Raw genomic sequence first — 25,463 nt, 5'->3', positions numbered from 1 at the left:
CAGAGTCTGACCATCCACTCAACAGGTACCCTAACATTATTCATCATAACCTGTAAATGAGCCATTCATACCCTAACATTACTATTCTAAGCCCTCTATTTTACTGATTAGAGCCCTCAACTCCTGTTTTGCCTTTGAGTATCCAAAATTACAAACTGGTGGCTAAATCTTAAATAGACCTTTGAATAAGAAATAATTACAAAGACGAGACAAGGGGGAAAAAGATAAACACGAGTTTGTTCAGTATGTGTGAGACAGACTGCATTTACATGCACACAATATTCTGGTTATTGCCATTATTCTGAAAAAGACAATATTCCAAATAAGCTGTTTGCATGGCTACTGAGAAATCAATGTTCTTTTAATGACCCCCTCTACTCATTTTCACTGTACAGATTGATTTTCCTGCACAAGTTATCTCCAGAGTGCCTTTTTCACATTCCTCCACTGCAGGTAGAAAGCTTCTCTGTACTTCCCTGAAATCTGAGTTGGAAAAGTGCAGTACAAGCAAAATTTGTGAGAAAATTCCAGGAGAGTGATGTGGTAAACTGAAACCTTAGCACACAGAAAGCTGACTAGTGACATTATTGTGACCGTTGGTGCATTGAACATGGCAGACTGCACAGTTTTAGGATGCAATCTGGTACTTGTTACCAAAGGAGCCTATATATCCAAGGACCACTGCAGCAAGCGTTGGAAATTTGCATATTAAACGATTCTGGCATTCTAAATGAAAGTAAAGGTGTATAGATGCTACTATAATAAGCTATTTTCAGAACTTTATTGAACATTTTTGATGAAAAAACTCTAATTATTATTCAATAAAAATATTTTTTAAGGGTTTCAAATACATCTGGACATGCAGCCATTCATAGACTGATTAAACGTAAAATGATCATGTACATCCCTTATGCATTTGATTTACCTTTCTAAATTTTTAAAAGAAGGATAATTTCTCCATCCATTCAAAAATGCTGTTTTTTTTTGCAGGGCCTTCCATCCTGGCACCCTGCAAACTGCTAGCTGTCTGACTCATATTAATGCAATGGGTAGCCTAGTAACAGCAGCGCTGACCGTAAACAACATCCGTATAATATCTGAATATGCCATATTCGGGGTATTTAATCAGAATATTCCATTTAAATGACCTATATCTTATTCAGGGTATTGTCTTATTCAGAGTAATATTGAAATATGAGTGTGCGTGTAAACGTACACACAGAAAGAAAGAGAGAAAGAGAAGGTTTCTGTGAAGCCTCAGCTCTTCCCCTTGCCTGTCTGGCTGGCCGGCTGGCAGTCCCTCAGTACACTCACTCAGGAAAGCGGAATTCTGGGAAGCCCTGTCCCCCCTCCTCCTCCACCCAAACCGCAGGATTTCAGAGCCCTCGGATGACAGACCCAGGCCCAGGTTTCCATGGAAAGTTTCCTCAACGGCGCGCGTCAAGACCTGCCTAAAATGCGGAAGGCAAACACGCCATCTGCTTTCCGTGATGGAAAGAGTACAGTAAACACCCTTCTGGGCAAGCCATAAAAATACGACCTCTCTTTCCCTGACAGGAGAGGGGCTTTTGAGAAGAGATGCTCAAAGGTGTATAAACAAAAAAACGTGCGTTACAGCAGATGATCCTTAACATGATGCATTGCTTGACACTGCAAAAACTACATTTAACGCAGCTCAGGCTGCTGTCACATCTTTTGCTTTACCTGCAAAAATCCCTGAGGCATGAAAAAAAAACTTTTATTTAAATTTTAAAAACTTCCCCACCACATTTATTTCCGTTTGATCCGCACCTGCACACAAGGACCAGATGCTTAACCCATGCAACGCAGTAACTGAGTCACACTTACAGTCCACACAGTAGGTCAGTCACAGAGCCAGCAGCAAGTGCATTTGTCTGTTAGACAGCTGTGATGGTGTGGATGCCTGGCCCGTTGTACAGATTAACTAGCGTCTCAGGACCTTGGCCTGTTTAAGCCTACCCTGCTCCTGGTGGAACAGTGTTCCGCAACTGTGGGCTGACAGCATAGCTGAGGCCAAGGCCAAGGCCAAGGCTCAAACCTGCAGCCCGGAGCTACAGACCTGGCGTTTGCTTAAACACAATGAGCCACCCGGGACAACAGCCTGTGGCTTTTAAAAAAACCCAGCTCAATGTCTAGAATATTCCATAAGCTTACAAAAATATACTTTCTGTAAAAGCACTACTTGCTGATAAATAGAAAACAGTGCTATAATTCATTCTGTCACTAGGGGGAAAACATGCTCTGAGACCCAGGTTATGGTTTTAATCAAAACAACTAAAACTACATGTGAGAATCCCCCCATCTCCTTCTCACTCCCCCACGCCCCACCCCCAGTTAACCTGTGGGAACCAGTGGGAATTAAATGCTTCTGTAAGACTATCCTTGATGAAAGTCTGTGACCCCCTGAATAAAATGTATTTTGGTTCCTGGTACGTTCTGCAGCACACACTGCTTTCCCATCAGCCCCCTGGAGTGGCTCTGAATCGGGGCAGGGGTCAGATATAATGATGGGAATGGCAGGCTTCATGACCCCATGAATAGGTGGTGCTACGACACTGTCAATCACTGGCTCACATGAACCAACTGGAACTATTTGCTCTCCGCATCCGAAAGGCCACGATTGGTTAAAATCAGTTGCTGATGATGTTTGATAGCTCCACTTGTTTTTGGGGCTTCTGTCTCCAGTCAGGCGGATGTGGTGCAGGCGGGCGGTTCCAGTGCAGCCGTGGCGTTTTCGCAGGAGGACACGTCCACTAGCGCCAGCTCCTGGATCTCCTGCAGGAGGGTGTACAGGTTGGGCGTGCGGGTCTGCCGGAACTCCCTCTCCTCCCGGGACAGTTTCGGGGCCGCGGCCCGCCCCTCGGCCTGCTTCTGCGACTCCTCCTCCGCCCAGCGCACCACCTCCTGCACCAGCTCAGCCCGGCCGTGCCCCGCCCCCTGCTCCGCCCCCTCGCTCTGCTTGGCCGGAGCCTGGTGCGGCCGGCTGCTGACGACCTCCAGCCACAACCGGTCTGCATGGCACCGTGACGACTGCACAGAGATCCGCACCTGCGTGGACAACCCAGGTTTCCCATGACGACCACAGCCGTCAGAAGGTTCCAAGGAGTCAAAAATAACTACGATGATATATATTTATACGCCATGGATAAATACTCAATTCTGACTGGTTGACAGCTGTGCATTATATTTGTGTAAAGACATGGTAATCTGGGTTTGCCTCATTACTGTTCTCAATCACTAAGGGAAAGCTTTCAAATTCTGGGCTTGGAAAAAACGAAATAAAAGGAAATGTAGCCATAGCAACAGATTATAAGAGTTGATTCACAAAACCAATAAAGTTAAATATGTGGATTTTTATCCAGAGAAAATCTTAGCTGCTACACATCTAGCAAAGCATTTTGTGGTTGGGTGCAGTATTTATTATATTTTGGAAATACGAAAGTAGACTAGTGTAGTTATGTGGATCAGTGTAAATGACACAGCTGACCGTCTGCTCACGATACCAGTAGCTAAAGGCATCATACCAATAGTTAATGCGTACTTTGTCTTTCATTGTTAAATGTCTTTTCTCTTTTTTTATGTTTTTGATAGATGATAGTAATAGACACATCTGTAAAATCCAAACTCTAGTGCCATCTACTGTTACCAGAGGAATTATAATTAGCTAAGTGGCGGATATGTACATAATAGTTTTAGTTTGGTATTTAATTAAAAAGTTTTTAATATTTTATTTTAGTTTTAATTTTTTTGTATGCATTTTAGTTGTAGCCACGGTATACACACATGAATAATGTATGTTCCATTATATTATTTATAACAGGAGCACAAAGTAAATGCAGCGTTTGCTCAAATGAGCTGCTGCTGTTACCTTAGTAAGAGCCCAGGCAGTTGAGTCCTGCAAGTAATTGAATTCCGACTGCGTGTGTGTATGTGTGCATGTGTGTGTGTGTGTGTGTGTGCTGTACTCACAGTAATGTGCTGAAACAGGCAGAAGGTGTGTGTGTGTGTGCTGTACTCACAGTAATGTGCTGAAACAGGCAGAAGGTGTGTGTGTGTGTGTGTGCTGTACTCACAGTAATGTGCTTAAACAGGCAGAAGGTGTGTGTGTGTGTGTGTGTGTGTGTGTGCTGTACTCACAGTAATGTGCTGAAACAGGCAGAAGGTGTGTGTGTGTGTGTGTGTGTGTGTGCTGTACTCACAGTAATGTGCTGAAACAGGCAGAAGGTGTGTGTGTGTGTGTGTGTGTGTGTGTGCTGTACTCACAGTAATGTGCTGAAACAGGCAGAAGGTGTGTGTGTGTGTGTGTGTGTGTGTGTGCTGTACTCACAGTAATGTGCTGAAACAGGCAGAAGGTGTGTGTGCCGGCAGCAGTACTGCAGCTGATCCGGTCGGTGCGTCTCTGCAGTGATCCAGACTGCCACTCACAGCTCCCGTCCTGCTGCACACTGACCACCTGACCCTCCCTGTTCTTCAGGTACACCGGACCTTTCACCCCATACCTGCGAATACACACGCACACGTATTACACCGCGCCACACTGAGCAGCACTGTTTCTCTCATGCACACACATGACGTTGCATTTTATTTGGCAGACGCTTTTATCCAAAGCAACGTACATTAAGTGGTTGCTTTACACAGTGCAACAGTGAACATGCACACACATACACAATGACCCCACACACACAAACATGCGCGCGCGCGCGCACACACACACACACACACACACACACACACACACACACAGCCTTGACCCACGACAATCACCCCCTCACAGACCTTGCCTCACAGCAACTGCAAGGTCTTAACACTTCCCCACAACAAGCAACGCTACAGGCTAACAACCCAGCTCCAAAACAACCAATCCCTCGTAACACACGGACCACGTGCTCATTGCCCCACCCCTACAGCTGCCACATCCTCATAACCCTGGGGCCAAACGGAAACTATACTTTCGCTTGTTTCCACAGAAAGTTTACTTCCTGTTTGACTGCAGTAAGCGGACACATCGTGTCTATAATGACTAGATTCATTAACCCAGAGGCAGTTAGGCACAGGAGAGAGAGCGTGTCCTGAGGCGTACTGCGGGATGAAGACCAGCAGGCCGTTGGCGCGGACGGCGTAGACGACGGCGTTGGCCACACAGCGCTCATCCTTGTCGGGGTCCTTGTCCTTGAAGTACAGGCACTGGAAGAGCTCCGTGGACTGCTTCTGAGCCTGCTGTGCTGCCTGTAGACACACACAAATTCTTATTGTGTTTTGTCTCAAGAAACCACTCAAGAAAAATACATACAATAAAATAAAACACAAACAAACATTGTCGTGAGCTGTCCAGGAGTTACATTCATTACTCTCATTATTGCCGTCAAATAACATGTTCATTGTCGGTGTCTTCCTGATGCATAAGAAATATGTTCCACTTGGCCCATCCTTTCCTAAAAAAGTCCTCATTTATTTTAAATAGTGCAGTTATCAGTTCAGAAAGGTAATTCAGAATAGTTAACATGCATAAATGTTTGGATGCGTGACCTGAAAAAGTACACTAATTTATTCATATAAACATACAGACAGACACACATACACACGCTGGTAGCATTGTGGTGTAAAGGCTGGGTGAACGGGCTTGTAACTCTGGGGTTGCAGGTTCAATCCTGAAGTGGGGTACAGTCATTGTGCCCTTGCTTCAGTAAATATCCAGCAGTTTAAATTACTTCCATCTACATGCACAAGCAGAACAGGTTTCTCAAGACAAAACCTTCTGCCAGAAGCTCCTGTCCATTACTTACATGCATGACCTCACTCATCGCATTACAGAACAACATGCACGACATCGTCAGTTTAAGTACCCTGCTCAATGGCTCAGCAGAGTGGCAGTGTCACATACACAATTCAAACCCGAAACTTTCCAGTCATTAGTCTGACCCCCTAATCGCAAAGCCAAACTGCCATCCAGTAAGGAGAGCCTTGGAGAGGGATTCAGCCAACTGCTATTAATCACTATGTGATTAGAGCACAACTGCAGCTCACACAGGTCAGGATGGTTACCCTGGTTACCGCCGGCCCTCTCGCCAGTCCACTCACCCTGTTCTTGTCGTTGATATGGTGTGCGAGTGCCTCCAGCTCCTTGTTATTGGCTGGGGGCTCCTTTGGCTCCACCCCTTTCTCCTTCTCGATGGCGGCAGTGAGCAGGCGGTGCACGATGACGTCCGCGTAGCGACGGATCGGGGAGGTGAAGTGGGTGTATCTGTCGAGAGCCAGACCTGAGCGACACGCACACACACACACGGACGCGCACGCAAACACAGAAACACGCAAGAAAAACGTAAGCACACACACATGGACATAGACACAAACCCACATATATACACAGAGAAACACAGACACACAACAGAAACCAGGGTTAGAGCTTCAGGAATTTTAATTACTGCTCAGCCCACAGCCCTCGTTGTTAAGGGCAACCTTAATTGAAATTCACAGTTCTCTTTCATGAAGGCAAACTATCAAATATTCAGGATATTTTTAAGCGGTAAAAACATCATTTTTTACATATGAAAGACCAGGAGGGTTCGTGCTGCACCCACTGCCCCCCTTTTGATTCTTTCTGTTTCCCTGGAGATCAGTGTACATTAATGGCTATGTATAACATAGAGACAGCTCCTGCTGAAATCTGATTAATACTCCCTCAGTCAATGAAGTACACAACAATACATCTAAGATTTAAAAATGATTATTTACTCACAGCTACAACAGTGAAATTCCTGTTAAACAGACACCATTTTTTGGAGGAAATTAATTTGTGAGTAATGTAACTTCTTAAAAGCAAGGCTAATGTTCGAGACAGGGAACAGGCTAAGTTGATAGCGATATCAGCAGCGAGATTAGCGGACTTGACAGCCGATGGCACGGAGCCAGTGGGATAGAAAGAGAGACAGGCCCATTTCATTTCCTGTGAAAGGAGAAAGTTAAATCGGAGATTAGACACGGGCAGGTTTCCACGACTCCTCCGGGACAGCGGGATGTCAGACAGCTGTCCACAACGATTTTCCATGACCTTTCTGCAGGAAAACATTTCAGGGGGATTTAGCTGGAGTGAGAGAAGAGTTTTGCCCATATCTCGTTAGTTTATATATTTTGTTTTTCCTTCTTCCTTGGTGAAATATGAATGCAACATTATACGCGTACGCCTTAAACAGCATAAGAATTCTTAAAGCTAAAATGATTCAAAATAATTTTTTCTCAGCAACTTCTGGCTCAGTGCAGTGAAATTACAATTTCCCATAATGCTTGTCTTCCTTGCCTGCCCGCAAAAATATGTAAAGCAGGTACTCTATCTGTTCCCTGACTCATTTTAACAGACTGCAATGCCTGCTTTGTATATTCAAGTGAAAAAAAAAAAATGCAATGCAACGGATTGCCTTTTGTAATATTCAATCAGTTGCTGACATCATCATTGCAATTTAAAAGTCACACTGAACCTAACACAGAAAATGTATAAAATGGAAGGCAAATGCATCTAAACACGCATATCTTCATAACTATCACCTGATTGGACTTCCCAAGCCACACGCATTATAGCTGAACGAGATTAAGACTGCCTGGGAATGAAGTGTACAGTTTTTGGAAAGATGTAGTTTGTATTGTAATATTTGGGTTGGAATGAGCCTTTAAGAGTGCGACCTCCAGGGGGCGCTGCAGGGCAGTGCGTACCGTAGTGCTCGTACTGGTCCACAGGGAGCGCTCCGGTGGAGAAGTACAGGGCGTTGGACATGGCCTGCGTGGCCATCATTCTCAGCAGCCGGTTCACCAGCGGGTCCTCCAGGTCCACGGCCCGGTCCAGAGAATCCGCCAGAACCTTGTTGGACCTGCAGGACCAACACCAATTTGGGATCAGTGTGTGTGCACGTGCAGTATACGTGCATGTGTGTGAGAGAGAGAGTTTGTATTAATGCAGAAGTTTTTTTATGCTTATACATGTATCACTGACAGAGTAATGGAAAGTACATTCAATGCTATGTTTCAATGTAAATGTACTTAAAATACTGAGTTTCAAAAAGACCATGAGTCTTTTATAAATATGAAAATAATTATTATTATCATTAGCAGTAGTAGTACTAGTTGTTTTCTTACATTTGCTACTCCTCGTCATTGGGTAGACTTCCTATCTATGGTGACTTACTGAGCACTTAGGTTTACCTGCTACCCATTAATACGGTTGGACATTTACTTTGAGATAAACAAATTTCAAGTAAAGCCCTTTGTTCAAGGGTACATTAGCATTTAATTGTGAATTGAGGCAGTGGTTACCAGCCCAGCTGCTTAACCTCCAACCTCCCCCAGCAAACACACACACCAATGCCACACACTACAGGTGCTATTTGCCCTCCCGTGCTGCAGAGGGCACTAGAGTACCGTGTGTCAATGCTAAATCCCAGGGCCTTGGCGCTGTCGATCAGCTGGCAGAAGAACTCCTGCCGAGGGGCGGGGTGGTGGCGTAGCAGGGCCTGGTGGGGGAAGCTCTCCTGGATCTTGCGCGCCACCCAGTGGTTGGCGTAGATCATGCACTCCGCCACGGTCTCGTGGACCTCCAGCGGCTGGCGGGGCACCAGGGCGGAGATGTTCCCATCAGCGTCCAACTGGGCCCGCACCTCCACGCCCTCCAGCTCCAGGGCCCCGCCCTCATCCCGCCGCGCCCGCAGGAGCCTGGCGACGTGCGTCAGGAGCTGCAGGGCCTCCCGCAGCTCGTCCAGTCTCCGCCCCTTCTCGGCCGCGCCCAGGGCGGCCAGTTCTGAAGGCTCCGCCCCCTGGTCGCCGTTCAGCAGGCTCTGCGCCAGCTCGTAGTGCAGCTGGTACGAGGAGCGGATGAGCGTGCGGCCGAACCACACCTTCTGCACCGCCAGCGACCGTGCGTCCAGCCGCCACAGCACGCTCATGGCGTACCTGCACAAACACACACCAGGGTTAGCCAAGAAACAAACAACTACACACTACACTCACTGTGCACATGCACATACACACACCAGGGTTAGCCAAAAAACAAACAACTATACACTACACTCACTGTGTACCTGCACATACACACACCAGGGGTAGCCAACAAACAAACAACTATACAGTACACTCACTGTGTACCTGAACATACACACACCAGGGTTAGCCAGCAAACAAACAACTATACACTACACTCAGTGTGCACCTGCACATACACACACCAGGGTTAGCCAAAAAACAAGTATACACTACACTCACTGTGTAACTGCACATACACACCCCAGGCTTAGCCAGCAAACAAACAACTATACACTACACTCAGTGTGCACATGCACATACACATACCAGGGTTAGCCAAGAAACAAACAACTATACACTACACTCACTCTGTACCTGCACATACACGCACCAGAGTTAGCTAACAAACAACTATACACAACACACTCACTGTGTCCCTGCACAAACACAAGACAGGGTTAGCCAGCACACAACTATACAATACACTAACTGTGTCCCTGCACAAACACACGACAGGGTTAGCCAGCAAACAAACAACTATACTCAACACACTCACTGTGTCCCCGCACAAACACACAACAGGGTTAGCCAGCAAACAAACGACTATAAACTACACTCACTGTGTACCTGCATGTACACATTGCATTAACCAACAAAAACTAGGGTTATTTACGATATCGCCGATGATTGTCCATAGCTACGATATGTAAACTTGCCCACAATCTTTTCTATTTTAGTTCTGCTGCCTCGCAACAATGACTGTATGCTTTGCTTTTTTAATATTTGGTTATTATTAGTTGCTCTGTTTTTAATATTTGATTAGTATTATTTGTATATTGGTTATTTAGTTTATTAACGACAATTATCTTATGTGCAATCTTATCGTTAATCGACAGAGAAGAGGATGCTCTCATTTGGTGGCAAAGTAACGAGACTCACTTTCTCCTGACAGTGAAATTTACAAGGAAGTTCTTGTGTAGGCCTATTTGTGCTACTAGTACCACTGGAACAAGTGTTCAGCACTGCGGGAAACATCAACGCAAACACTGCTGTGTAACCTAAGACCAGAGAGGGTTAACATGCTTGTTTTTCTAACAATGCATAAAACCAGAAGAAACAGAAAATATCAGAGTTGTTAGCGTGGAGAACCAGGAGAAAATTCTAATTTGAGAGTGTAACTTTATTCGATTTGATTTAGTTTCATGCTATTTAAATGTCTGTGTTTCTTAAGCTCATATCTATTATGATGTTTATTAGGTTTTAATTTATTTAAGCAGATTTATTTTAAATAAAAAAGTGCCTTATTTCACTTAGCTTCTGGTGTGCTGCTGATCACACTGTAACTAACTATAGTAAGCAGTGTTCAGGCAACTGCAATTCGAGATCAATGCTGCCACTGGGCCACACGTGGTAATTATCACATTGTCATAAAATTATGTTACACTATAATAAAACAATATAATAATGAATATCGCCATATTTCTTAAAGGCATATCAACTATATGAAAATGGGATAATGTGACAACCCTAATGTGCACACCCACACAGTTATGACACACTGGTAAATACAGCAGCACACCTGACCTTCCATCACACACAACCTTGTTACTACGCCACTTATGACATTATCAGAAAATGTTTTCTGTTTATGTTTTCATTAAACAAATACCAACTGTAGCCACCCCCAGCCAGCAGGGGGCTCCACTCACCTGTCCACACCACCCAGCAGAGAGCACAGGTCAGCACTCAGCACTGGGGGCAGCATGTCGTAGCGCCGGTCAGCCAGGTAGTATGTGGTGGCCCTGAGAGACGAGATGAGCTTTACTGAAACCTGCGGATGTGCGTCTGCCTTTCTCCATCTTCTCTCTGCTCTCACTTCCGACTGTCCTTCAGATCTCTCCACATCTCCCATCCCTCCTTTCTACTCCCTCCTGCTTCTTTCTCCTTCTTATTTCCCCTGCCCTCTGGTCTATCCCTTCTTTCTCTCTCTCTTCACATTCTGTCCTCCCTCTCTCCATCCCTGCCCTCTTTTCCCTTCTCCCTGCTCCCCTCCCTCGTGTACTTTCACATTTACACTTAAGAATTTAGCGGACAGTCTCATCCAAAGAGACTTACTAAGTGCACGCTGCACAAGAAGGTCAGGCAAAGAGCAGAGGTAAAAGACTGAAGTAGCCAACTGAAGCAGCCATTACATAAAACTACAGCATAACTACTGTAAGTGCTGCAGTGGGTGCACCCATCCCTCCTATTTCCCTCCTTCTCTCCCCTCCCCCCTCACCTGGACCGGGCCTCCAGGTCAGTCAGAGACCCCTCCCTGACAAAGTGAGTGACGTCGGCGATGTGCACGCCCAGCTCTAACTCCTCCCCCCCGGGCAGCGCGCGCACAGACAGCGTGTCATCAACGTCCTCGCAGCCTTTCGGGTCGATGCTGAACACCAGGTGGGTTTCTCTCAGGTCCCGCCTCGCCTCCACCTGCTCCGCCTCCACCTGCCAGGGGCTCTCCTCTGAATTCACCGGCATCTCCCGCAACTGCACACAGACACACACACACAAGAGCACATAAATTCACATACACATATTAAAGTGCCAAATTCAATGGCATCTCCCAAAACTGTACAGGCAATACACATTCGACACAATCCATCAACTGAGACATGGCCCTGGAATACACATGCATGCACGCATGCACAAGCACACACATAAGACTGTCACACACGTTTACACACCTGTGCTTCGGAGAACGGCGCTACGTGGATGTTGTTCTCTGTGAGGATGGTCTGGATCTCGGTCTCCAGCTCCCCGGCCTTGCCCAGCACCCTCACAAAGTGTCCGTTCGGGTAGAGAGACGTGCTCTCCCAGGAGTCCAGCCGCACGATGGCTCTAAGGCCCTGCGGGAGAGGGGACACAGACCACACACACAGGACACTTACTGCACACCTGCTAGACTGGACAGGGTTGGGGCACAGCTGTTCATTTCATGTATGTGTGTGCGTTTGTGTGGGAGTATCTTCAGTGTAATCAGTGTGTAGTCTGTAGTGTATAACGTCTACAGTGTGTACAGTGAGTATACTGTAGAGTATAGTTTTTAGTATATTGTAGCATAGTGTACAGAGTACATAATGTAGTGTATAGAGTAAGTGTGTGTGTATCTATTTGAGTGGGCGTGTGCGTGCGCTGCGTGTTTGTGTGTGTCCGTGCGCGTATTGCGCGTGCTTGGGTGTGTGTGTGTGCATCTGTGTGTCACGCATGCTTCTGTGCTTGTGCATGTGTGTGTATGTGTGTGTGTGTGCGTCTGCGTACCTGCAAGGTCTCGGCCTGCTGGGTGCTGATGCGTATCCTGGGCAGGCGGTAGTCCCAGGGCGTGACCAGGATGCGCTGGGAGGCGTGGCTCTGAGACTGCACCTCCTCCCGCGGCGGAAACGTCACCACGTAGTCCCTCCAGTTACGCTGCAGGACCCCCACCACCCGGCCTGGGGAGGGCGAGAGAGGGGGAGACGGGGAGGAGCGAGGGGTCTGCGGCTCTGGTGAACGCGCTCGCGCTGACGCGTGCGCGAGCTCTCTGTGCGGAAAAGGACGTTACCCTCTCTCTCTGATGATACGGGAAAGAAAATCGAAATCCCAGCCAATGCTCCTGTTTTTAGGAACAATTGCTCCAGAAAATTGATGTGCGCTAACAGGAAAAATAATTTGGGATCAACTGGGATGCAATAGTGTACCTAAATTTTTCAACCTAGGAGCTCCTCGGAAAAATGTTAGCGAGATGCCCTGCAGTGCGGGCTACAGCTAAACTCACTGGCACCCTCTGCTGGCCATCATAAGTCTTTCCTGCTCTTCTTTCTCCTTATTAATCAGCGAGCACTACGCAGCCTTTAAAGAGATTCATATACCCCTCAAACTGTCAGTGCACTTTCACCAGCCTGTTGTCCGTAGCACTTAGCGTCAGGGCTTGTTAATTGCGCATCCAGGCCGTGCCAGCGCCGACTGTGGCCGGCAGCACCAGTGCAACTGATGGCATTCAAATGGGGGAAATAGTCAAAAACACACTGGATCATTGAAAAATCATAGCAACGAGCAGAGCGCTAGACTCAAAATGCACCTGACAGCCCCCACCTGCTAAGCAGCACGTACAGCTGCCTCAGTATTATAGCGGTAATGATGATGATGGCACTGGTAGGTATGACAGCATTGGTAATGATAATGGTGACGATGATGATGATAGCAATGATTGTGACAATAATCATAATGATAACGGCTATGATTACGATTTTATGTACGGTAACAAAGATTATGGTGATTAACACAGCAATGGCTGTGATAATGATAATTAATATAAGGGCAATGATGATGATGGTGAGGCCCTTTCACACCCTGCAGTGGCCCTCCATGCAGCAGTAATGACAGTGGTGATAGTCTAGCTGGTGGTGGTGGTGATGACTATAACGGTATATATGGTGTTGATGATAATGGTACGTACGGCTTATGGTGGTAATCATAATGACGATCATGATCATAATTTAAGGTATGATACCAGTGGTAATAATGATGATGATATGACGAATGGTATAGTCCAAGACAGGGGTGGCCAACCTTAACCGAAAAGGGCCTGTGTGGGTGGCAGGTTTTCTTTTAGCCCAGCCCTATAGCACCGGATTCTTCTTATCAGAGTCTTGATTGAAGACCATGATTAGGTAATTAGCTGAATCAGTTGTCATAGTGCTGGGCTAAAACAAAAACCCGCAGCCACACCGGCCCGTTCTGAATAAGACTGGGCACTCCTGGTATAAGAGTGTGAGTGGTGAGGGGTGAGGCTGGCAGGGGTCGTACCAGTGGGCATGGGCAGGCTCTGAGGCTCCTCCCCCGCCCGATCCTCGGCCTCGCCCTCCGCTAGCGCCGTGTTGCGCCCGCGCCAGTCCCCCTTCGGCAGCAGCTCCACCGCCACCACGTCCCCGTGCACCGCCCGGTTCCGCAGCTTACTGCCGCACACCAGCACGTCGCTGTTCAGCTCTGAGGCCGCAGGGAGCAGGTGAGGTCAGGGCGGGATCACACGCAGGTTCAGCTCGAGGCGAGGGAGGTAGAGGTCGGGGATCACACCAGCACGTCGCTGTACCGCAAGGAGAGAGGTCAGAGGTCACACCAGAATGTCTCTGTTCAGCTCTGATACCGGAGGGACAGAGGGGTGAGAGGTCAGAGGTCAGGGGTCACACCAGCACATCGCTGTACCACAAGGAGAGAGGGGTGAGAGATCAGAGGTCACACCAGAATGTCTCTGTTCAGCTCTGATACCGCAGGGACAGAGGGGTGAGAGGTCAGAGGTCACACGAACTGTTCACAACACGCAGGAGAGGAAGGTCAGAGTCACATACTCTGTTCAGCTCTGAGACCACACAGAGAGAGGTTAGAGGTCAGAGATCAGCGGTCACACCAGTATGTCACTGTTCAGCTCGGATACCGCATGGAGAGGTCAGGGCAGGGGTATCAGACTCCAGTCCAGGAGGGCCTCAGTGTTTGCAGGTTTTTGATGTTCAGTTCAGCACCAGTGATTCACTGAAGTCATTGACAGGCTAACACATCCCCACACCTTGTTCTTACAGCTTTAATTGGCCACTGCTCGAAAGGAAACCGCAGACACCTGCAGAAACTACGGCCCTCCAGTGCCTGAGTTCGATACCCAGGGTGAGAGGGTCAGGGGTCGTGCACTGCTGCACAGGGTCAACCGGTGTTCACATCGTCCTGTAAGCTCACGCACCTGAGCACTTGTTTGTAGAGCCCTCAACCCGAACGAAGGCTTCAAGCTGTGCCCTGTGCTTGTTCACATTCAGGGTGCCCTGAAACACAGGAGAGAGGAGGGGGGGAGGGGAGAGAGAGAGAGAGGGAAAGAGAAAAAAGAAAAAGATAGCGACAGAAAGACGCCATGAATTTCTACACTGTCGCCTGACAAAACTTCCAAATCTGCTGATTCAGCAATGCAGAACGGAAAAGCAGTCCAGAACACCCCGTACTTCACCGCTTCACTGCCCCCCCTCCCCCAGCACACACTCACCTGGATGTAGCGGCCGGATTTGATCCCTGCCTCCAGCACCTCGGGGGGCAGGTGCTCGGTGTACTGACGCTCCTGCCCCTCGCTCTCCCGCTCATGCAGTGCCTGCGAGATGGAGCCGTGCAGCTCCTGCGCAGCCTGCAGGTCTGGCCAGAAACTCTGCAGGTACTCCTGCAGCCGGGACAGAGAGAGACACTGCGGTTATACGGGTACTGCTGCAGCTGGGACAGAGAGACTGCAGTTATATAGGTACTGCTGCAGCTGGGACAGAGAGAGAGAGACTGCAGTTATACAGGTACTGCTGCAGTCAGGACACAGAGAGAGAGAGAGACTGCAGTTATGAAGGTACTGCTGCAGCTGGGACAGAGAGAGAGAGACTGCAGTTATACAGGTACTGCTGCAGTCAGGACAGAGAGAGAGAGAGAGACTGCAGTTATGAAGGTACTGCTGCAGCTGGGACAGAGAGAGAGAGACTGCAGTTATACAGGTACTGCGCTGGGCAAGTGCAGGACAGAGAGAGAGAGAGAGACTGCAGTTATGAAGGTACTGCTGCAGCTGGGACAGAGAGAGAGAGACTGCAGTTATACAGGTACTGCTGCAGCTGGGACAGAGAGACTGCAGTTATACAGGTACTGCTAGCAGAACGAGGAAGAGAGACTGCAGTTATGAAGGTACTGCTGCAGCTGGGACAGAGAGAGAGAGACTGCAGTTATACAGGTACTGCTGCAGCTGGGACAGAGAGACTGCAGTTATACAGGTACTGCTGCAGCTGGGACAGAGAGACTGCAGTTATACAGGTACTGCTGCAGCTGGGACAGAGAGACGAGTTATGACAACTCTGCACGGTAAATAGAGACAGACTGCACCAAACTTATGAATACACACATCCAGCTATTTAACCATTCAGAGGTTCCTCTGATCTGTGCTAGCAGTGGTGGAGTGCATAGTGTATGGGAAGGAGAGTGGGTGGAGTGCACAGGGAGGGGAAGGGTGGAGGTGATGTAGGTGGGGTGGATGGGTGGTGTATTTGGGTGGAGGTTATGTAGGTGGGGTAGATGGTGTACCTGGGTGGAGGTTATGTAGGCAAGGTAGATAAATGGTGTACCTGGGTAAAGGTGATGTAGGAGGAATATGTGGATGGTGTAGGTGGGTGAAGGTGATGTAGGTGGAGGAGGTGGATGGTGTACCTGGGTGGAGGTGATGTAGGTGGCATAGGTGGATAGTGTAGGTGGGTGGATGTGATGTAGGTGGTATAGGTGGATGGTGTACATGGGTAGAGGTGATGTAGGTTGAGGAGGTGGGTGGTGTACCTGGGTGGAGATGACGTAGACCCCTGAGTTCAGGCTGCTGTACTCGCTCACAGCTGCAGAATCCTCCGTAATCATCACGACTGGCTTCAGCCCCGCCAGGTGATCAAAGTACCACACGGCTGCATTATACACACACCTGCAACAAACACACACACGCATCACACACCTGCAACAAACACACACACATCCATCACACACCTGCAACAAACACACACACGCATCACACACCTGCAACAAACACACACACATCCATCACACACCTGCAACAAACACACACACGCATCACACACCTGCAACAAACACACACACGCATCACACACCTGCAACAAACACACACACATCCATCACACACCTGCAACAAACACACACACGCATCACACACCTGCAACAAACACACACACATCCATCACACACCTGCAACAAACACACACACATGCATCACACACCTGCAACAAACACACACACGCATCACAGACCTGCAACAAACACACACACGCATCACACACCTGCAACAAACACACACAAACGCATCACACACCTGCAACAAACACACACGTGCATCACACACCTGCAACAAACACACACGTGCATCACACACCTACAACAAACACACACACGCATCACACACCTACAACAAACACACACACGCATCACACACCTCCAACAAACACACACACGCATCACACACCTGCAACAAACACACACACGCATCACACACCTGCAACAAACACACACACACATCGGCAACAAACACACACGCATCACACACCTGCAGCAAACACACACACGCATCACACACCTGCAACAAACACACACATGCATCACACACCTGCAACAAACACACACACAAGCATCACACACCTGCAACAAACACACACACGCATCACACACCTGCAACAAACAAACACACGTGCATCACACACCTGCAACGAACACACACGCGCATCACACACCAGCAAAAAAAAACACACAAACGCATCACAAACCTGCAACAAACACACACGCGCATCACACACCAGCAAAAAAAACACACACACGCATCACACACCTGCAACAAACACACTCACACATCGGCAACAAACACACACACGCATCACACACCTGCAACAACACACACACGCATCACACACCTGCAACAAACACACACGTACATTACACACCTGCAACAAACACACACAAGCATCACACACCTGCAACAAACACACACATGCATCACACACCTGCAACAAACACACACACATGCATCACACACCTGCAACAAACACACACACGTGCATCACACACCTGCAACAAACACACACAAGCATCACACACCTGCAACAAACACACACACGCATCACACACCTGCAACAAACACACTCACACATCGGCAACAAACACACACATGCATCACACACCTGCAACAAACACACACATGCATCAGATACCCGCAATATATATATATATACGTATATATATATATATATACACACATATACTTGAAACACCTACAACATCTACATCTAAACACTGTAACTACATACAAGCATGTACACACAACCGTACACCATACACCTACAACAACATACATGCTGTTTTGGAGTTATGTGAAGTGCATTTCCTTGCTGTAGACCACAAACCCCAAACCCCCGATTGTCCAATAACAGCCACTGTAAAGCTGGCAGGTCTAACTAACGTAATTATCAAAAATATCCTTCAACGTGCAAAAAAAAAACAAAATCAAAATAAAACTGCAATGTTATTTTAAAAGAAATCTAACTACCTAAAAACTGTGAAACATTCTTTTAAAATAAACACTTGCCAAAACACACCAAGAACCTTCAGGCATTGTGGCGCTCAAGGATTAGAATTTGAGATCTCTGATATCAACAGTACACACATTCAACTGAACACACAGCGGGGGAGAAAGACACACAGCAGGGGGGAAAGACACACAGCTGGTGTGTATTCAGGATAGGGACGCACGGAGCAGAGGAAGACACAATCACCTAGTCTGCATTCAAAAATCACACCCAACAGAGAGAGACAGACACATTCACATTCATTCTGCTCTGAACACAGGCACAGCAGGTGCAGACTCTCTCACCTGGTCCATATTCAGGATACGCACTCACTCACCTGGTCTGCCACTTGTCCTGGGCCTCGCCCTTCTCTCTGGGGCAGTAGGCGTATCGCTGGAACTCGTTGCAGAAGAGCACGCACTCGTGCCGAGGGTCCTTCAGCAGACTGCGCAGCCGGTTATACTGTCTGTGTGAACACAAATCACATCAAATGCAGAGTCAGTGCCCACATCAGACAAACACACGCGCACGCTCACACACACGAACAGTGCCTGTGTCACACAGACACACACAGACAGTGCCCGTATCACACAGACACACGCACACACAGAGTCAGTGCCCATATCACACAGACACACCCACACATGGTCAGTGCCTGTGTCACACAGACACACACACACACAGTCAGTGTCCATATCACACAGACACACCCACACATGGTCAGATCTCACAGACACACTGTCAGTGCACCAACACAGATGTGCTAAACTTTTCGGGCTGGGACCGATACATTTTGCTATTGCATGCCAACTTCTGCTCTTAATTAAGTGAACGCAATCATTTTTGACAAATTCATTACCAACACATACAGCTGCAGATTGCACCTGTATCCCTGGTGAAAATGTTTTATTCTAGTTCCACACAGCGATGGACCAACAGAATAATTTGGTTGGCACTAAAAAAGGCATACACACCAGTCCTCCAGGTATGGAGTTACGCACACCTGCCTTATGGGGACTCTTAAAGAACAAAAAAGATTTACACAACTAAAGTACATATGACACACGGCAACAGCGTCCATCCGTCACCTTAACGACAAGTGCTTTGTAAGAAAAAAAGAAAGAAAAAAGACGCTCCAAACCACACAGCAGGAAAGGAGGAAAAAAAAGGCATCCCTTACTCAGCGATTTCTCCCAGGATCCCCCTGTGCGTGATGCAGAGAATGAGGTGCGGTAATTACCACCAGAGAGAGAGAGCAGTCAGCGAGCTCCATCTCAGACACCCCCCCGGTTTACCCAAACGAAGCCCCCAATCACATTAACGATGCTACAATGTCCGTGTAAGCAGAAAATATATAAAAAATTTATTTAAATAAATAAAAATCCCCAGACAAGCCGGAGTACACCTCCTGCAGTGCTGGGACTCACACTTACGCAGTTCATCATGTTTGTCTGGATTAATATTTATGGAATAATTCATAACGTATAATGAGGGAAGTGTGGGGGGGGGGGGGGGGAGGGTATCTCGGTTCTGTTGCTGAGCTGGAGAAGGAAGGGGTGACGGATAAGGGAATATTCAACAAAAGTTTCACCCCCCCTCTCCCTCATCAGATGGGACGGTCCCTGTTCTGCTTGATCAGCGGAACGCGTGTCGTAATGAGTCTCCGGCGGTCGGCCGGCGGGGAGAACGCGCTGCCCTCCCCTCTGACATGGGCCGGCCCCCCACAATACAGTCCGGAGCACAAACGGTCTGCTCCGCGCTGCAGAATACTACTGATGGCACAGCCGCGTTCTGTGTGCCACTGGTGTAGCGGCTCCGCGCGGTGCTCTGCTAACTCCTGCCCTACCCAGCACCCCCCTTTCCCCCGCCATGATTCACCCCCTGACGGCTGCTGATGTCAATGACATCCTGACGCTTCTCAGTATGATGGAAAAGCCTTTGCCAACCTCAAAATAAAAATGGGCAGAACAATGTACTGTCTATTACTCAATCTAGAGAAACAATGAAGAGACTTCCCCCTCCATAGACTACTATATGTGGTTTATAGATCTGTTAGCTGCAGATAAGGCCTGAGAGATCCATACACATTTGGGCTGCAGCATGGTCATGGCGCTAGTTTACCTTTACATTTACCCGATGTCTCTCATTGAGAGTGAATTACAGCAGGCGTACAAGAGGGTTTTAGGAGAAAGTAGTAGCAATTCTGAGCTCTCAGTGTCACAATCATGACTGTCATTATAAAAAAAAAACGAAATAATGCTAACCTCACAGTAGGGCAAGAGGGAGTTTGAATATGTAGTGCAATAAGTAGCAAAGTGTACTAAAGGACTCCTTGCCTGGACAGCCCAAAATAAGGAAAGTTGGAACACACAGAGCTCAGAACAAAAGACACAGGGGAGACTGACATTTCAACACCTATGACATCGCCCTCGGTGAAAAGTGCATTCGTTTTTAAATGCGGTGGTGCGGGTGGGGATTGGCCGGGGACTGACGAGAGATCTGCCGGGGGAGCGTCTGGGAGCGGAGGTCTGTACCTGCGTCCGCGGCTGTGCTGCACTGCCTGACAAGCCGTCTGCGTGAACACGATCCCCCGCAGCTCCCTGAACTCCAGCACCTCCAGGAAGTCCCGAACAACCCCCGCGTCCGGCACGACGTAGTGCGTCAGATCCCCCGACAGCATCTTCCCTTCTGCGGAAGATACACAAAAATCATCAACGTTACCAACCATTTCAACAGCAGTGCCGTGGAAATGTATTTGCACCCTTCCTGATTATTGCATATTTATCACACTGAATGGTTTCAGATCTTCAGGCAAATGCAATGTTAAACAGAGGCAAACACAAAGTTAACACAAAACATATTTTTAAAATGATTATTACATTTAGTTATCAATCAACCCCTTAGTTATCAATCAACCAATTAACCAAATTAAATTGATAATTGGATCCCTGTTCAATCTAATAGATCCCTAACCCAAACCTCACTCATATTGAATCATAGCATCAGAGTGAAGTAGCCACCACAAAGTTTGTACACACTATGCCACGATCAAAGGAAGTTATGGAAGAGATGATAAAAAAAAGTTGTTGAAATATATCAGTCTAAAAATGGTTACAAAGCCATATTTAAGGTTCTGGGACTCCACCAAACCATTTTGGGTGTTCTATGAACAGACGAGTCAAAAGTGGATCTTATTGGACAACATGGATTCCATTACGTCTGGCGCAAAGTAAATACAACATTTCACAGTAAGAACATCACACCAACAGTCAAGCATGGTAGCGGTAGTGTGACGATGTGGGATGCTTTGCTGTCTCAGGACCTGGATGACTTGCCATTATTGCAGGGACCAAAATATCCTTCTTTTTTTTTGGGAGAGCGTAACGCGTGCGGAGGTTCACGCTATCTCCCCCAGATCCTCTCCCTGCTGGACAGGCCAACCGGTAGGAGTCGTTAATGCAACGATCAGGACTCATACCCTCACCGGCTTCCCACCCGCGAACACTGCCAACTGTGTTCGTAGGAATGTCTGACCAAGCCAGAAGTACCGCTGCCGGGAATTAAACCCACATCTCTGCGGTGGTAGGCGAGTGCTTTTACCTCTATACTACCCAGACAGCCCCTGAACCAAAATACTCTTAAGGAGAATGTCTGGTCATCTGTTTGTGAGCTGAGGCTGAAACGTATTTGGGTAATGCAGCAAGACACTGATTCAAAAACACAAAAGCAGGTCCACATCTGAATGGCTGAAAAGAAACAACATTAAAGTTCTGGAGTGGCCTAGTCAAAGTCCTAACTTGAACCCAATAGAGATGCTGTGGCATCTGATATCAAATTATAGGAAGCGTTTGGTAGCAGTTATTGCTGCTAAGGGTGGTGCAACCAGATAGGTTAAAGGGGGCAATTACTTTTTTCACATAGGTGATGGTGTTTGATTACTTTTTTCATTAAATAAGTGACATAATAATATAAAAAAATGTGTTTTGTGTTTACTCAGGTTCCCGCTGTCCAATATTACATTTTGTCTGAAGATCTGAAACCATTCAGTGCCACAAATAAGTCAACCTTTTTTAAAATAACGGGCAAACGAGAACATTAAAGAACATCTTTTTTATTGTAAAGGCATGTCCCATTGTTTGATTCCTTTTGGGTAAAACACGGCCACACCAGTTTCGCTTATAGCATTTTGACTGAGTTTAGCGTTAGCTAGCTTGCGAACGGTGCCTGCTGTCACTGAGTCGCCACAGCGAGTGTAATGTTAATGAAGGTGGCACCAAAATGAAGCACCGAAATCTGCACTGTGATTCGGTCTGGTAAGTACCGGTCATATGGGAACTGGTTCCATAGCGCTACAGGGTTTCGGTACCCAACCCCATTCATGACTCAGATAGCAACATGACTACAAGGTAAGTCCTAAAACCTTGGATCACTATTGCAGGCTTCACCCAGCCAGGGGCTGGTTCTGCAGGGCTGCAACTGGGCACAACTGGAGTCATTTCACAACAATGTTGCACACAGCGATCAAGATGATCATGCATACAGACAGGCAAGATAAATGACAGTCAATCTGACCATTCGTGGCCATTTAAGTTGGCGAGTTTTTAGAACTTTGTTAACTTATGGTGCACTCATATATAAATATATAAGACTGGTCAATACACATGTTTCGGAAAAGCCACAAAGGGGGAGACATACGGATTTCATGATGGCAGGTTTGTCAATTTTCTTGAAGTGAAAACGGTCAAATTGAACGCTGTGGCGTTTTCAACTAGGCTACTGTACCTACCTTGCAAATGCCACAATTCTAAATTAATTATTAGCTAGGCCATCTACTGACATTCATATAATGAGTAGGTCTATTGAATATACAAAAACCCAGTGAAAACACTTATCGGAATTTTGACTTGTCTGGGTTTAATTAACTTACATGGTGAATAAATGTATATGCATTATCACAATCAGTTACACATAACACAGTACAAAAGGAAATGATACCTCAACAACAAAAATGTTTTCAATGCACAAAAATGCCAAGTTACTCATGCATTAAAAGCACCATATAAAAGTCATTATTTAAAATGAGCTAAATCTAGGCCTTGATATCAGTATCAATAAAATATGAGAAATACTGATATGAGGCCAAGTTACACCAAACAATATTAGCAAACTTAGCTCACACAAATTAAACAACTTTTATTGCAAAGCAATGCAATTCAGTGTTTCCTAAATTATTTCATGTAACCTGGCCCAGTGTTTTGTCATGTTACCATCTGAAGAGAATGTGGTCATTACAACTTGATTTGCCTCCTGGAACATTTAAATGAATGTTTTAAACAGGCGATGAAAAATTGTACTCCAGAAAGGACATGTTTCTACTTGATTATCAAGTTTTTGTATGTTTGCAGCTTAAAATAAGTATCAATTATAAAACAGATATTTGCAGATAGATAGATAAATAGATAGACAGAATACTTTATTATCCCCACAGGGAACTTTCTGTAGCAGAATATGACATTCACACTTACAAACAGATAAATTATAAATGATAAAAATGACAAATATTTAGGCCTATTAAATAAATATTGAATCTTCCAAACCAGTCCAGACACGCTTGCCCCCTTAATGCACTCTATGTGTGTGGGACTGACAGTTTAGCCAATAAGTAAAATAGGACCAAAAAAAATAAAAAATACTTTGTGAACACTTTTCTGAACAAAATAATGTCAATAATACACAAAAATAACTGCATGCAGACAATTGTTAAAAACATATAATGTAGTCAATTATATAAAATTTTTAAGTGTAATACAGCTGAATTGCAGATTATTTAGACTATACATCATTGCCATTTCACACTTTCATGTGACACAAACTTTTAACGACCACATTCTCTTAATTTGTTGTAATTTAGGCCTTATTTTCATACATTTAGCGGCAGGCCCAGATTTCGTAAGTTTTAGTGAACAATTTATAGACAGCGCTTTGTATGCGTGAGTAACTAGGCATTTTCTTACACTGATAACGTTTTTGTTTAGATTCATTTACAGTACACCAGACTTGATAATGACGTGCGTACAAAATGACCAGTTGTTTTCGATTACCTAGCTACCTGTAGGCTATAAGCTAGGGGAACACATCCTCTACAGACAATTGCATAGAAATAATAGGCGAAAAGATACCGAGACATATATTCAAATATTCAGAAGTAATCTAGTTCTCTCTCAACGTTCCTACTTTGTATGGATACCGAGTTAGCTGTCCAACTATACAGGCAGTTTAACTACATATTTTAACAATAGCTTCTAGAGTGCAATCAGAAAAAGTGGCTCACTGTTGTTGTTGTTTTTCTCTGTGACGTTAGCTGCTCATTACAGTATTATTTCATTAGGTTGCCAGAGTTAGCAAACTGTTTTCGTAGGTATGCAAAATATAAACATTTAATTTACCGTTGGCGCAATCGGCTTGACAGAGAGCGCTGAAACATGGTATGTGTTCTCGCAAATAGTGCTCTCGCACTACCCGAACCTTCCGGCCACGCGAACTCTTGAGGTGCAGAATCTTTTCGGTCTTAATCATTTTCGTAGTTGTGCAAGATTATACGTAATAAAATCCCAGCAAATTCGTGAAATTATTTGCAATACAACCCATTCAACAAGTAAACATGACGGATGAACACACTTCCAGTGTTCCACCCCCTTGACCAGGAAGAACTGCAATGCTGCACAAACGCGGGCGCTGATTCTCTACGTCACAGGAAACCATTAATTTGCAAAATCCAAAACACTGATCAGTAGCCTACCATTGATCGTGTTTTATTTCTATCTTGACATATATGAGAAGAGTAGACCTCTGCCCACTGTACAGCAAGTGGTTTTATTTCGGTGTAGTTTTAAACGGCAACTATCGATCAAGGATCATCGTATCCTAACCAGAGCTAGGGGATGTGGGAAATTGAGTCCCTGTACTGAATCTGCTTCTTCAATTGCCAGTTTACATAGGTTACATTGAGGAACAGGCTACATTATTACTGATAAAATAGGCTACAGTTGTTATTAACGTTATTATTCAAATCTTTTGAAATAAATTACACAATGAATGAATGTGCAAATAGAATGCAAAACTGTAAAGACGCATAGTAAACGAAATCTAACATAACAAATGTAATCCTGCACATGTACAAAAAATGAAAAACAAACAAAAACGATTAATTAGGCTACTAGGTTTTCAGTTTTTAATACTTGGACATCATAGGCCAGATCACAATCGATCAGGTTCTCATTGAGGCAAAGTTGTAACAAAGTGAAGCAGGAT

At 46.1% G+C, this 25,463-nt stretch overlaps 1 protein-coding gene across 1 annotated transcript; it reads right to left on the bottom strand.

Moving 5' to 3' along the window:
* Window positions 1-218: 218 nt before the first annotated feature.
* On the bottom strand, window positions 219-24,878 carry dis3l (DIS3 like exosome 3'-5' exoribonuclease). The gene is made up of 17 exons (XM_064335551.1): window positions 24,599-24,878; window positions 20,687-20,840; window positions 18,490-18,618; window positions 16,372-16,507; window positions 15,065-15,232; window positions 14,771-14,849; window positions 13,849-14,028; window positions 12,325-12,494; window positions 11,751-11,912; window positions 11,303-11,553; window positions 10,734-10,826; window positions 8,428-8,955; window positions 7,726-7,880; window positions 6,100-6,278; window positions 5,102-5,247; window positions 4,349-4,520; window positions 219-3,069 (listed from the first exon to the last, which is right to left on the bottom strand). Exons 1-17 carry the CDS (start codon window positions 24,726-24,728, stop codon window positions 2,707-2,709), a joined length of 3,195 nt encoding a protein of 1,064 aa, XP_064191621.1. The 5' UTR covers window positions 24,729-24,878; the 3' UTR covers window positions 219-2,706.
* Window positions 24,879-25,463: the final 585 nt, after the last annotated feature.

The sequence above is a fragment of the Anguilla rostrata genome, chromosome 5, assembly GCF_018555375.3.
Source record: "Anguilla rostrata isolate EN2019 chromosome 5, ASM1855537v3, whole genome shotgun sequence".
Lineage (NCBI taxonomy): Eukaryota > Metazoa > Chordata > Actinopteri > Anguilliformes > Anguillidae > Anguilla > Anguilla rostrata.
Note: the sequence above shows the minus strand (reverse complement) of the source record. Positions and strands in the feature narration are given on the sequence as shown.